The following is a 12,629-nucleotide window of genomic DNA, read 5'->3' as shown; positions in this document are numbered from 1 at the left end:
AACAGCCTGAAACATAAATAGATATTAGCTTTGAATTAGTTCACAGAGGCTGACTCACATGGATTCGATATCTTATCACTTGAGGATCATTCTTAGGTGAATGTATACATAAGAACATAAGAACATAAGAGATGCCAATGTTGGATTAGGCCAAAGGCCCATCCAGTCCAACACTCTGTATCACACAGTGGCCAGAAATACCAGTGCCATCAGGAGGTCCACCAGTGGAGCCACTACCCCATTGAAAAATATTGTGCTGGAGTCAACACAGAGTGATATGAAAAATCTGACTGGTGACTTATCTGTGGTGGCAGCTGTAGCACGCCTCAAGTTTATTTATTACTTTATGCATTTTGCATGTGATACTCACATCACTCTGTAAATTGTAGGCCTTTCTAGCTTGGATGACATCATTCTGATCTGGCAGACAGGTCCACTGGTGCAGGTAATTGCGGTAGTCAACATCACTGACCAGTTTCTGACAGTTCTTGGCCAATAAGACACCAAGCATATCCACAGGACTAATATACTTGGTCTTGGATTTCTCAAAGTCCTTCTTGTATTCCCTCTCACTCTGCATCTTGGCTACGTTCATAGAATGCACAAGTTTAGGGTCATCTTGTACGCTGCGAGCTCCCACATGATGACCCAGCTGCTTGCGATAACCTTCTTTGTATCTGTACTGCAATAAATCCACAAGCATAATATAAATTGCCTATCTGGTGGAGTACTTTATCAGATAACAGCCTTTTTAAAATCCTAATACTGTGTTAATACAGTGTATTACTATAAGAACCTATAGTTTGTGAGGCTATTTTATAGCAGCTTCATTGTATGACCCTTATTACCAAGCTCTTTCTTTCATTTTCATTTGAGTAATCAACTTTGTTACTTCTCTGTACAGGAATCCTGTGCAAGAATTCAGACTGAAAATTTTGGCTTGGCTCCAACATAGTTTTTCTGCATGTGGAAGGATTTTCACCTGTGCAGCATGACATTCTCATCTACCTTTCTTTCTAATTCCTGATGCATACCTTTGATTCAGGGACCTTCAAGATGAGCTCTGCTCACAGAACAGATAGCTGCTGCCCCTTCCACAGGTTGTAGCCCATTGAATGAAAGCTTGCTCCTGAGGATCAAGGAACTCTTAAAAGTATATGGATAAAGAAGGATAATTGGTGGAGATCATTCTCACCATGGGGAAGCTTGGATACAATCTGTCTTTTATTTCAGAATAAAAGGCAGCGTATCTTTGTCCTTCAAAGAGCCAGGAAAGGAAAAGCTACTATAAGCATTTCCAATATCATGGACATGCTTTGTGTTTGTTTTTTTCCTTTTTCCACAGAAAGCTGTTCTTAAACATAGTTTGTCACATTGCATGAAGAAATGCTTTAACATTTGCTTTACAATAGTCTTCACATCAACCTATGTCTCTTCCTACTTCAAATACTGGTTTTGTCTAATGTAAACCTTTTCAAAGCACCTTATCTCCTCCATTTCCTACTATCTTCCATTATATCCCTCCCTTTTATCTAACATTCCATTTCTATTCTAGTTTCTTCTTACTGCTTATCGAGTCTAGTTGCTGCATTTAACTCCAGCAATTCACAACAGTAAGTTCAATTTTAAAAAAATTAAAAATCATAGAAATTCTCTATTAAACTTTTTCTTATTTGACAAATCCCCCATAATTATGACACATTCCATTCATGGGCTCCCATTGTGTCATAAAAATTATTTCTTTCTGTGGAACAAAATGGCCACATACATCACTGGCAATATTTCTGGATGCTTTGGCGGCTTGAATTGGAATAGCGTCAACTCGCAGGTCATAGCCCTTCTTCTTTGATTCTTCCATAGCCAGTTTGTATAATTTCTATAAGAAAGAACAATAGTTAGGCTTCTGCCTTACTAAGCATGTATTTTACTTAATACAATCTAGTAAACCAGTAGAAAGTATACAACACGTTTTACTTCACTGTTTTCTAAACCTACTCCCTTTTTATTGTGCATCTCCCCCCAACCCTGCCTTTCCTTATGTACTCAAGACATTTCCCAGAATTTATTGCTTGACACTGAGTGCCAACTCAGGTATAGAGCACAAACAGGTTCACAATCTAAAGTTCATGATGAATTTTGGGCAGTTCGTGGTTTGCAAACTGAACTTTCAAGTGGTTTATGGCAGTTCTTGAATGGATACATGTACAGACAGACTGTAATCAAACTTCAGAGCAACAGGGGGGTGGAATTCTCCAGCCTTGGAAACACCAATAGGGGCCCTCCAAAGCTTAACAGGCACTGCCTGTCTGCCAATGACAGAGTTCCCATTCTGCTCTATAGATTCAGAATATTTTATATACCCTAAGCTGAGCTCCACACCCTCTCCTCTGTTGGGTATTGGCAGTTTGACAGAGAGGCAGGGAACTTCTTAAAAGCAGAGCACATTCACTTATTCCTGACTGTGAACACCTTTCCCCTGGTGGGGTTTAGGTTTTAAGGCTCTGAGTCACCTCATCTCTCTGCTCATGCCGAGCAGAGGAGCTTAGCTACTGTGTGCCTCAGCTGAGGACCCACATTTATACTCTCCCACCCCTCCTGATTGTAAACACTTCTCCCCTGGTGAGGTTTGGGTGCCAAGTGGACTGAGGGCTCAGAGCCACTTTGTCTCTCTGCTCACGCTGAGCAGAGGGGCTTAGCTAATGGGTGCCTCAGCTGAGGACCCACATTTATACTCTCCCACCCCTCCGATTGTGAACTCCACTCCCCTGGTGGGATTTGGCTGTTAGGTGGACTCAGGGCTTTGAGGTCTCTGCTCAGGTTGAGCAGAGGGACTTAGCTAATGGCTGCTGTGACGAACCCCCTTATTTCTGGGTATGTGCTGATTTGTTCCTTCACTCCTTTTCAAGTTGAAACAGTCTTATTTTTCACTGACACTGTCACTGTTTGACCAGGAACCCACTCAGTTCGTCCTTCTGTCACACGCCCAGCCACTTATTGATGAGACCTTTTTATAAACATTAATCTCTGTGGCTTTTCACGAACACCGCCCTTTTTCTGAGATGCATCTTGTGGTTTAACTTTGTCAGGTGCTTTACTTTGTCAGACACTGAGGCACATGCGACTGGGAACAATAAAACAAACTGAAGGGCAGGCAGGCAGCCTTAGGTCAGTTCACTTATAATCACTCACTTCAGATGATACACTACAAAACACACTCTCTCCAATCTCAACCCCTGTGCTTTTCTAGACTGTCAGTTTCTGTGTGGATTTCTCAGGTACTCTCCACTTCCACAGAGAAATACCTTTGCTGTGCCTTGGTTTCTGGACACCCACTAGTCCACTAAACCCTCCTGGCACATACTACATCCACTAAACCTAACTCTCTCTCCATCAGGGTATAGACCTTATGTGAGAGGTACGTGAATCTCTTGTTTAACCCGAAGGAGCTTATTTTCCTTTTAAGACTCCTTAGTTTTCACTGTAGTATAGAATTTGGCTCTTCTCAGGTTCCCTTAATATCGGAATCTGTAGAGAAGTCTCCTTTGCTCCTCAGACTCAGAGATGTTCAACAAGACTTGTCAGTCCCCGGCCAAGTACCCACTGACCACAATCAACTGACAGTCTCAATTGCCAAACTCCAACTGTCAAGAGTTGTTTTTTTCATTAGAACCCCCCCCCCTCAAGTTCTGCATCGAAATTACATCACCACTGCTAGTCATGGGACTGCAGGTGTCTTTTCTTGCAGGCTGATCCCAAGCCTGGAGTCCGTCACAGCTGCCTTGGCTGAAAGCTCACATTTAAGCCCTCCCACCCCTCCTAATTGTGAACACTTATCCCCTGGTGGGGTTTGGGTGTTAGGTGGACTCAGGGCTCAGAGCCACCCCATCTCTCTGCTCATGCTGAGCAGAGGGGCTTAGCTACAGGGTGCCTCAGTTGAGGACCCACATTTTATACCCTCCCACTCCCCCTGAGTGTGAACACCTCTGTATGCCATGAGGGTGAAAGAGTGCTCATTGTGGGGGGGGAGAGAAGTCCTCCACCCCCTGCGTACCACAGGCCCCTGTCCCTGGGAGCCAAATGCATCCTGCCAGGCCACTGGAGCTTGTCACTAGCAGGGCATCACCAGGGGTCTCAGAGCCTCCTTCCCCTGATCTGTTCTGGGTGCTCTCCACAGAGGCAAAAGAGTTGTTATCACTGCCCAGAGACACCAGTAGTTGCTAATGCTCTTTGGACAGGAGGACTCTGACAGCAGTGATTCAGAGGGTGGGGGGAAGGATTCTCCCCTTCCACATCCCAAATCCCTGTTGGTGCTCCTACTTCCAGTACACCCCTCTGTGGCCCAGCCCAGCACCAGAAAACACCTCCCATCTTCTCCAATCTTAGGGCCTTGTTTCCAGCCCACACTTTGGAAACATTTCCACACCCTCCCCAGTGACCCCTGTGTGGCAGAGTGGCAGGTGCACCACACCCATGTCCAGAGGGGTGCAAACCCACAACGCTGGTCCTCCTCTGTCCTCCACAGGCACTAGCAAAGGGTGCACCCAACAATGTTGCTGCTGGAGGAAAGAGTGGCAGCTAGCAGGAGGAAGAAGAGGCCCATTCCCTCTGAGCAGGGAGAACCAGAGGGGGAGTAGAAGGCCCCTCCAAGGAAGCTCCCCACACTTGGGGTGCCATGGGTGGGACATCACAGCAGGCCACCCTCCAATAGGTCATTCCCACGGGGATGCCAACAGTGCCATCCAAAAGGGCTACATGAAGGACTCAGGAAGTAGTCACTTGCCTCATCAGCGAGATAATTGCTCTGGATGGCCAACTGTTCTCCCATTTGGAGGATGTAGTCTTTCACTGGCTGCTGCAACACATGGCTCCCTTTTACTCCATCCCCTTGTGGAGGACCATGAGTTGAAAAGTCTTGCCAGCCATGCACCGCTCCACAGTAGCAATTTCTCCCTTTGATTATCACTCTTCTCACACCACCACCCTGAGCCATCCAAAAGATCTCCTGCTCCCTCAAAATGTCTGCTGCCTGAAACTGCCTCTCAGAACACCTGCATGATACCACATCTCACACCTTCCTGCAAATTCCTCCTTAAATCTCAGTTGTCTGTGAAACTTTTGACACAGGGAGCAATCCTGAGGAAGCCTACTCAGCAAGCACCATGTTATGTCATGGGGTTTACTCTCAGGCAAGTATTACAGCCATAGCCACTTAAAACAGAGTTCAAACATGCATATTCTTCTCTTCAGGATCTCCACCTCCCTGCATCTCCCTTTCCATTATAATCTCTCCTATGCACATTTTAGATTGTAAGCTTTGTTGAGAAAGAACCTGTCTTTTTGGACCCTGTACAGCTCCATCATATTCATGGTACCCAGAAGCTAAGCAGTGTTGGCCCTGGTTCATATTGGATGGCAGACCACCAAGGAAGTCCAGGGTCACTACACATCAGCAGGCAATGGCAAACCATCTCTGAACACCTCTTGCCTTGAAAACCCTACAGGATTTCCATAAACCCACTGCAACCTGACAGCGCGTTCCCCCACCAAATCATGGTAATAAAGCTGCATGTTGAATTGTGCCTGGATAACTGTGGGCATCCCATCTAAGCACATTGCAGCAATGTTTGGAAGGTGGTAATCACATGTCCTTCAGCCCATGCCCACTACTAGCAGTACTTAAGATTGCCTGAAGCAGCCACATCTGCCAGTATACATGGGATACATGGGATGACAGCTTTGTTCATATTGTACCTACCTCACTGTAGTTTAGTTTATTGAATTTGGCTAGCATGATTTCAGGAGTATCAGGCATCACGTGAATTGTTCTTTTGTCATTATCCCAAGCTTCAGTATACAGGCGCTGTGAAACAACATCAGAATAAGAAACAGTTGTTATAGGAACAATTATCCAGCAGCATTTTTACAGAAAGGGCTTTCCTATTGAATTAAATGAAAATGGTTTTCCTTGAGAAATCTAAACTACTTTACCAGTTTTGTTTATTTTATTTTCGCCTTTGTTGTTTTATATGGAGAAGATCCATTCCAATCATCTTATTTATTTGTTCAAATTTTAAGCATAGCTTATTCAAAAGGGCCCAGGTTCCTGTCATCCAGGAGGTTTGCAGTAACGGATTAAATAAAAACATCTCAAACTACATGAAGTGGAAGTGCATGAGGAATATGTTGACATCATAACCACTTTGCTCACTTGACCATTCCATAAAGATTTCTTCATCCTCAAAGAAACCTATCAAGACTGAATGTGTGTGTCATATTTCAACTATGTAGCACAAACTGTATGAAGAAAAATTACGCTCTTTTAATTGATGTAGTTGCAAGATATTTTTAACGTACTGTGGCTGCATTTTGCTTTTTGACCAAAACCACATGTACTCTGTAAAGCACAGGATGGGATCAAATGAAATTGTAAAATGCACTTCCCTGCAAGATCAAGTCAATTCAGAAACCCAACAGCTCTTGTCCTTCAGCTCTTAGATTGAGGGTCATGGCCTAGAGCTGGATGAAAGAGCAAACAGAAGACAGAGGAGGACCTGGTCTGTATTTAGAAGCCTCCTCTCCCTTCTGCTTTTGTGTATTTTTTTTTACTCTATGTGTGTAAGTGTGTGCATGTATGGGTGCGTGTTGTAAACCATACTTGGGTCCTCACTGGGGTACTCATTGGGAAGAAAAGTGGGATAACATTAATTAATCAATACATTTCTTCATATGTTGGAAAGATCATAGAATCAATGGGAATATGTAGGAAGGATTTTTCAAATCGTTTATTCCTCCTCTCCCCCTGGTAATTCCTCATAGGTTCCCAGCTTGCATTACTTTGAATATAACATGCTTTTCCTCAGTAGCTTATACTACAAAAGTTATTCGTTTTTTGCATAGTTCAGACTCACCTTATTCATTGTTTCTGCATTTTGTTTGGCTAAGGCCATTTCCAGAGAATCCGTCACACTAGTAAATTTGAATCTGTCTGGTGGCTGACGATATTGCTTTTCACTTAGGATCTCTCCAGCTTTCTTGGCTTTTTCAACATCCAGTGAGCCAATGGGGACCCAGCCAATGCCCTTCATCCACTGAAGGTCTAGCTTGTAGTTATTCTGTGTACAAGAAATACAAAGGAAGACAGTTACTTAACATTCATAATACAAACGGAACAAGAATCACTCAAATTATACAATACGGTTTGGGTAGGGGGGAAAGACAACAATTCTCTCTAAGAATCCAAAGAAGCTCACAACATTGTTCTCCTCTCCTTTATTTTATCCTCATACAACAACAAATACAGTGATGTAACTAAAAGGTAAGAAATGTTCACTAGCCCAAGATCACCATCCAGCAAGTTTTCCACAAATAACATGTACAGATTTCATAATTTGCTAGATAGGTTTGAAGCCAATATTGGACTTACACCTGCCTTATATGTGAATGGTCAAACATATGAATTAACAAACAGGGGTGATGCAAGCATGTCTAAGTTTGGAACTAATGTAAATAGTACTCACATCGCTCTGTAGATCGTAAGCCTTTCTAGCTTGGATGACATCATTCTGATCTGGCAGACAGGTCCACTGGTGCAGGTGAGTGCGGTAGTCAACATCACTGACCAGTTTCTGACAGTTCTTGGCCAATAAGACACCAAGCATATCTACAGGACTAATATACTTGGTCTTCCATTTCTCAAAGTCCTTCTTGTATTCCCTCTCACTCTGCATCTTGGCTACATTCATACAATGAACAAGTTTAGGGTCATCTTGTACGCTGCGAGCTCCCACATGATGACCAAGCTGCTTGCGATAACCTTCTTTGTATTTGTACTGTAATTAAAAAAACAAAAACAAAATGCATGCACTTCTAAGAAAAAGCACCAGTTCTATTTTCCAGAAAGAGACCTATCTAAAGTAAAAAACCCAACACTTCAAGGCTATTTCATGATATATCTGAAAGAGACATCTCAGAGTTTCAAAAACTCCCATTACAAGCTAGTTACATATGTGGCTGATAACCAGGTGAGAAATTCAGTCAGACTATGAATAGTGCTTCCTCTGAACTGTAAAGGGCATGAGCTACCTAAATCTTTAAATCAAAATCTGGAAGAAGTTCTTCGTTATTACAAGGTGGCCATGAAGCATTCTGAAGAGCTATCTTCTCTTTATAGTAAAGAAACTAAAATAGTTAAGGCAATCAACATGTCCAGCAGCAATAAAGTAAATAATCAGTCTATACTCAGCATACAAGCTCCAATGTTCTGCCCTAGTCTTTGGCTTTGAACTACCATTTTGATTTAACTTCCTCAGAATTGGGGATTCACCCACTGCATAGTCTGAATACAGAGAAAAACTAAACTATGGAATATTGCTGTTTGAAATGTGAACAAAAAGCTGTTATTGGAATAAAAAGTTCATCAACACAGGCCAGTCCTCATTGGTAATCATGGAGAATATGAAATAAATTGCTCTATCCTATTTTTTTAGTGTACTCTGACAGCATGAAGAGACCCTTTTTTCCATTCCCTACATGCATTTGGTTGCATCTAAGTATTAGACTAATGGGCCTTATCTAAACATACTTGGGAGTCTCTGATATGAGTAGGACTTATTTCTGAGTTACCATACATAGGACTGAGCTGTATGGACACCCACCAGAGCATATTAACCTGGCCTGGAAGTAAATCCTACTGAATTAGAACATCATGAAGATGCAGCTCTTTTTTTTTTTTTTTTTTTTTTTAGACATAGTTTATCTTGATTTCAGTAAGGCTTTTGATAAGGTTCCACATAATATTCTTGTTGACAGATTGGAAAAATGTGGTTTGGATCCTATGACTGTTAGGTGGATCTGTACCTGGTTGACCGATCACACCCAAAGGGTGCTTGTGAATGGTTCCTCATCTTCTTGGAGTGGCAAGTGGAATGCCTCAAGGATCTGTCCTGGGACATGTTTTGTTCAACATCCATAATTTGGATGAAGGAATAGAGGGAATGCTTATTAAATTTGCAGATGATACTAAATTGGGAGGGGTAGCAAATATGGAAGAAGACATAGTCAGGATACAGGATGATCTAGACAGGCTGGAAAACTGGGCTAAAACAAATAATATGAACTTCAATGGGAATAAATGTGAAGTTCTGCATTTAGGTAGGAAAAATCAAATGCACAATCATAGGTTGGGGAAGACTTGTCTTGGCAGTAGTATGTGTGAAAAGGATCTAGTGGTCTTAGTAGACCATACACTGAACATGAGTCAGCAGTGTGAAGTGGTTGCTAAAAAGGCAAATGCAATTTCGGGCTGTATCAACAAAAGTATAGTATCCAGATCACGTGAAGTGCTGGTACCACTTTACTCTCCTCACCTAGAGCATTGTGTTCAGTTTTGGGCACCACAATTTAAGAAGGATATAGACAAGCTGGAACATGTCCAGAGGAGGGCAACAATGATGGTGAGGGGTCTGGAGACCAAGTCCTATGAAGAAAGGTTGAAGGAGCTGGGTATGTTTAGTTTGAAGAGGAGACAACTGAGAGGTGATACGATAACCATCTTCAAGTACTTGAAGGGCTGTCATATAGAGTTGTTTTCTGTTGCCCCAGAAGGTCAGACCAGAACTAACAGGTTGAAATTAAATCAGAAGAGTTTTCGGCTAAAGATTAGGAAGAACTTCCTGACAGTTAGAGCCGTTCCTCAGTGGAACAGGCTTCCTTGGGAAGTGGTGGGCTCTCCTTCTTTGGAGGTTTTCAAACAGTGGCTAGATGGTCATCTCACAGCAATGCTGATTGTGTGAACTTAGGCAGATAATGAGAGTGAGGGCAGGAAGGGTTGCCTCAGTGCTTAGTTCTTGTGGCCCTTTCTTACATGCCCAGGGAAATGCTGATCACCACTTTTGGGTCAAGAAGCCATTTTTCTCCAGGCCGGTTTGGCCAGGGATCCTGGAGGTTTTTTGTCATCTTCTGGGCATGGAACAGTGGTCACTGTGGGTGTGGAGGGGGAGGTATTTGTGAATTTCCTGCATTGTGCAGGGGGTTGGACTAGATGTCCCTAGAGGTCCCTTCCAACTCTATGATTCTATTATTCTAACTGGAACTTTTGCTATTCATCTTAGACTCAATAAAATACTACTCACATCACTGGCAATATTTCTCGATGCCTTGGCAGCCTGGATTGGAATGGCATCAATTCGCAAATCATACCCCTTCTTCCTTGCTTCTTCCAGTGAACGTTTATATAAACTCTTTTTTTAAAAAAAAGAAAAAGCTTCTATTATTTAAAAATGACAATTCTGAATGATCATTACATATTGCCTTTCTTTGCAAGATAATTTATACAGACAAGCAGATACAAAGAGCACTGTGCGACTTCTTCAGAGTTACTCTTTCAAAACGTAGTAGCAGGAAGACCTCATTCATGCATCTGCCTCCACATGTCACTTGGTGCAGCAGCAGCAGCCACTGCATTAATGGAATCACTAGAACTCCATCCTTGCAATTAGTATCCCAATAATTATAAGGTTTTCTCTGATGTGTCAAGACTGAGACAAAAGGACAAGCCAATGTCTCGTTCTCATATAACAGAGAAAAGTCATTTTCCACAACTTCCTTTGGCACTGGGAACAAGGAACAAGAGTGGATTAATTTCTTCTGAGTCTACAGGAATTCCTGAGTCAGTCTGGGAGCTTGACCTGTAGCTGAAAGAAACAGATCTTCCGATGATTCTGGACCAAATTGGTAAACTTGCCCGGGGATTGATAGGAATGACACTTCTGTTTCTTCAGTCCCAGAGCAAGTTGTAAATCAAATGAAAGGCCACATATTTGGACAAAAACATATTTGGACAAAACTGATTAACTGAAATTATAATATGATTCAGGCATAAATAATAATTATAATGACAGCCCAAACTACTCAACATGTATCATCAGGGTTACAGATCATAATCTTCACACAGGAATGACCACACAAAAATAAATTAATCATTTAACATACCTTATGTCAAACAAGCTCACCTCACTATAGTTGATCTTATTTTCCCTCGCCAAAGTGATTTCAGGGGTGTCAGGCATCATGTGGATTTGAGTCTTGTCTTTATTCCAGGCTTCAGTGTACAAATGCTGCAAAAAGAATACATGTTTGGAGTATTTCAGTGGCAGCTCCCTCTCTTATCACCCTCCAGGAGAAACATTCTTGGTTTCAAATTTGTGCAGGCCACACCTTCTTGTAGTCACAAACCCAAAAGATGAAGATACAGCAGAAAACATTAAAAGAGGTCATAAATTGTTTAAATTTGCCAAGGAACATTCATACATCCCTGGCACAGATCAAACCAATGCATGTTATGGGCTGATCCAAAGCAATGGTGGAACCATTCCAATACACCTCCTTAGCACAATTCTCCAAACTGTTCGGTTAGCATTGCTGTACTAAGCTGTGTTGTTAATCTGTGCATTTTACTTAGTGCTCACCTTACTCATTGTTTCTGCATTATGCTTGGCCAAGACTACTTCTAGAGAATCCGTCACACTAGTAAATTTGAATGTGTCCGGGGGCTGACGATATTTCTTTTCACTTAGGATCTCTCCAGCTTTCTTGGCTTTTTCAACATCCAGTGAGCCAATGGGGACCCAGCCAATGCCTTTCATCCACTGAAGGTCTAGCTTGTAGCAATTCTGTTTACAGGTATATAAAAGCTCTTTAGGTGACATTTACAGACAAACATATCAAAACAACGCACCCTAAAACTTGTAATAAGCTTCACTTTTATTATACCACTAGCAGTAAAGCCCGTTGTGAAAGCAATACAACGGGATCTAGAAAGAGGCTCTGGGGCAGTGCTCTGGCTTTGGGCAAACAGTGTCAATTTGCTGTGGTGACCTTAGCAGGGTATAATGACAGAGTCCACTGTTTTCTCCAGAGGAACTGATCTCTGCTACCTGAAGAGCAGTTGTAATTGTGAGTAATCTGTAGCCCTCACCTGGAGATTGGCAACAATTGTTACCCAGGACAAAATGGCTGGTTTGGAGGGTGGAGTCTATGGCATTCTACCTGTCTGAGGTCCCACCCCTCTGCAAACCCCACCCTCTCCAGGCTCCACCCCTCAAATCCCCAGGAATTTGTCAGGATGTAGTTGGCAACCCCATCTCCTTCCCAGCTAGCCATCAACCTACCATTATCTGCCCCTTTGACTTCAGCTGACTTCTGCCCTCCCTTCTGCAGAGCAGTTGTAATTCTGAGTGCTCTCCAGCCCTCACCTGGAGATTGGCAACAATGGTTCCCTATGTGGGACTGACTGGTTTGGAGGGTGGAGTCTATGGCAGTGTACCTGTCTGAGGTCCCACCCCTCCTCAAACCTCACCCTCTTCAGGCTCCATCCCTCAAGTCTCCAGGAATTTTCCTTCTGGAGTTGGCAACCCTATCAGGATTGGCCCCAATGTGGTTTCTCCCAAAGGCCAAAGTAGGTGACAGGACCAAGCTTAGTTGCCTACCAACAGGCACTGAGGGGAATGTAGGGTTGCCAGCTCTAAGGAGGGAAATACCTGGAGGTTTTGGGGGTGGATTCTGTAGAGGGCCGGGCAACGGAGGCATCGGCCTTCCGTCGCCCGCCTTGCCCCCCCAATCTTGGCCCGGGC

General features: G+C 43.0%; 1 protein-coding gene across 1 annotated transcript in view; it reads right to left on the bottom strand.

The window, feature by feature from the left end:
- Positions 1-12,629, bottom strand: part of NEB (nebulin) — a 242,927-nt gene that overhangs the window by 126,496 nt on the left and 103,802 nt on the right. The window contains exons 62-69 of the mRNA XM_015410229.1: positions 11,466-11,669; positions 11,010-11,114; positions 10,131-10,238; positions 7,518-7,829; positions 6,909-7,112; positions 5,756-5,860; positions 1,769-1,876; positions 371-682 (exon numbers count right to left, since the gene is read on the bottom strand). Of these exons, the coding sequence (XP_015265715.1) occupies positions 371-682; positions 1,769-1,876; positions 5,756-5,860; positions 6,909-7,112; positions 7,518-7,829; positions 10,131-10,238; positions 11,010-11,114; positions 11,466-11,669 (1,458 nt within the window). The remainder of the gene's footprint in view (positions 1-370; positions 683-1,768; positions 1,877-5,755; positions 5,861-6,908; positions 7,113-7,517; positions 7,830-10,130; positions 10,239-11,009; positions 11,115-11,465; positions 11,670-12,629) is intronic.

Source organism: Gekko japonicus, unplaced genomic scaffold (assembly GCF_001447785.1).
Source record: "Gekko japonicus isolate JY-2015 unplaced genomic scaffold, Gekko_japonicus_V1.1 scaffold1167, whole genome shotgun sequence".
In the NCBI taxonomy this organism is placed as follows: Eukaryota; Metazoa; Chordata; class Lepidosauria; order Squamata; family Gekkonidae; genus Gekko; species Gekko japonicus.
Note: the sequence above shows the minus strand (reverse complement) of the source record. Positions and strands in the feature narration are given on the sequence as shown.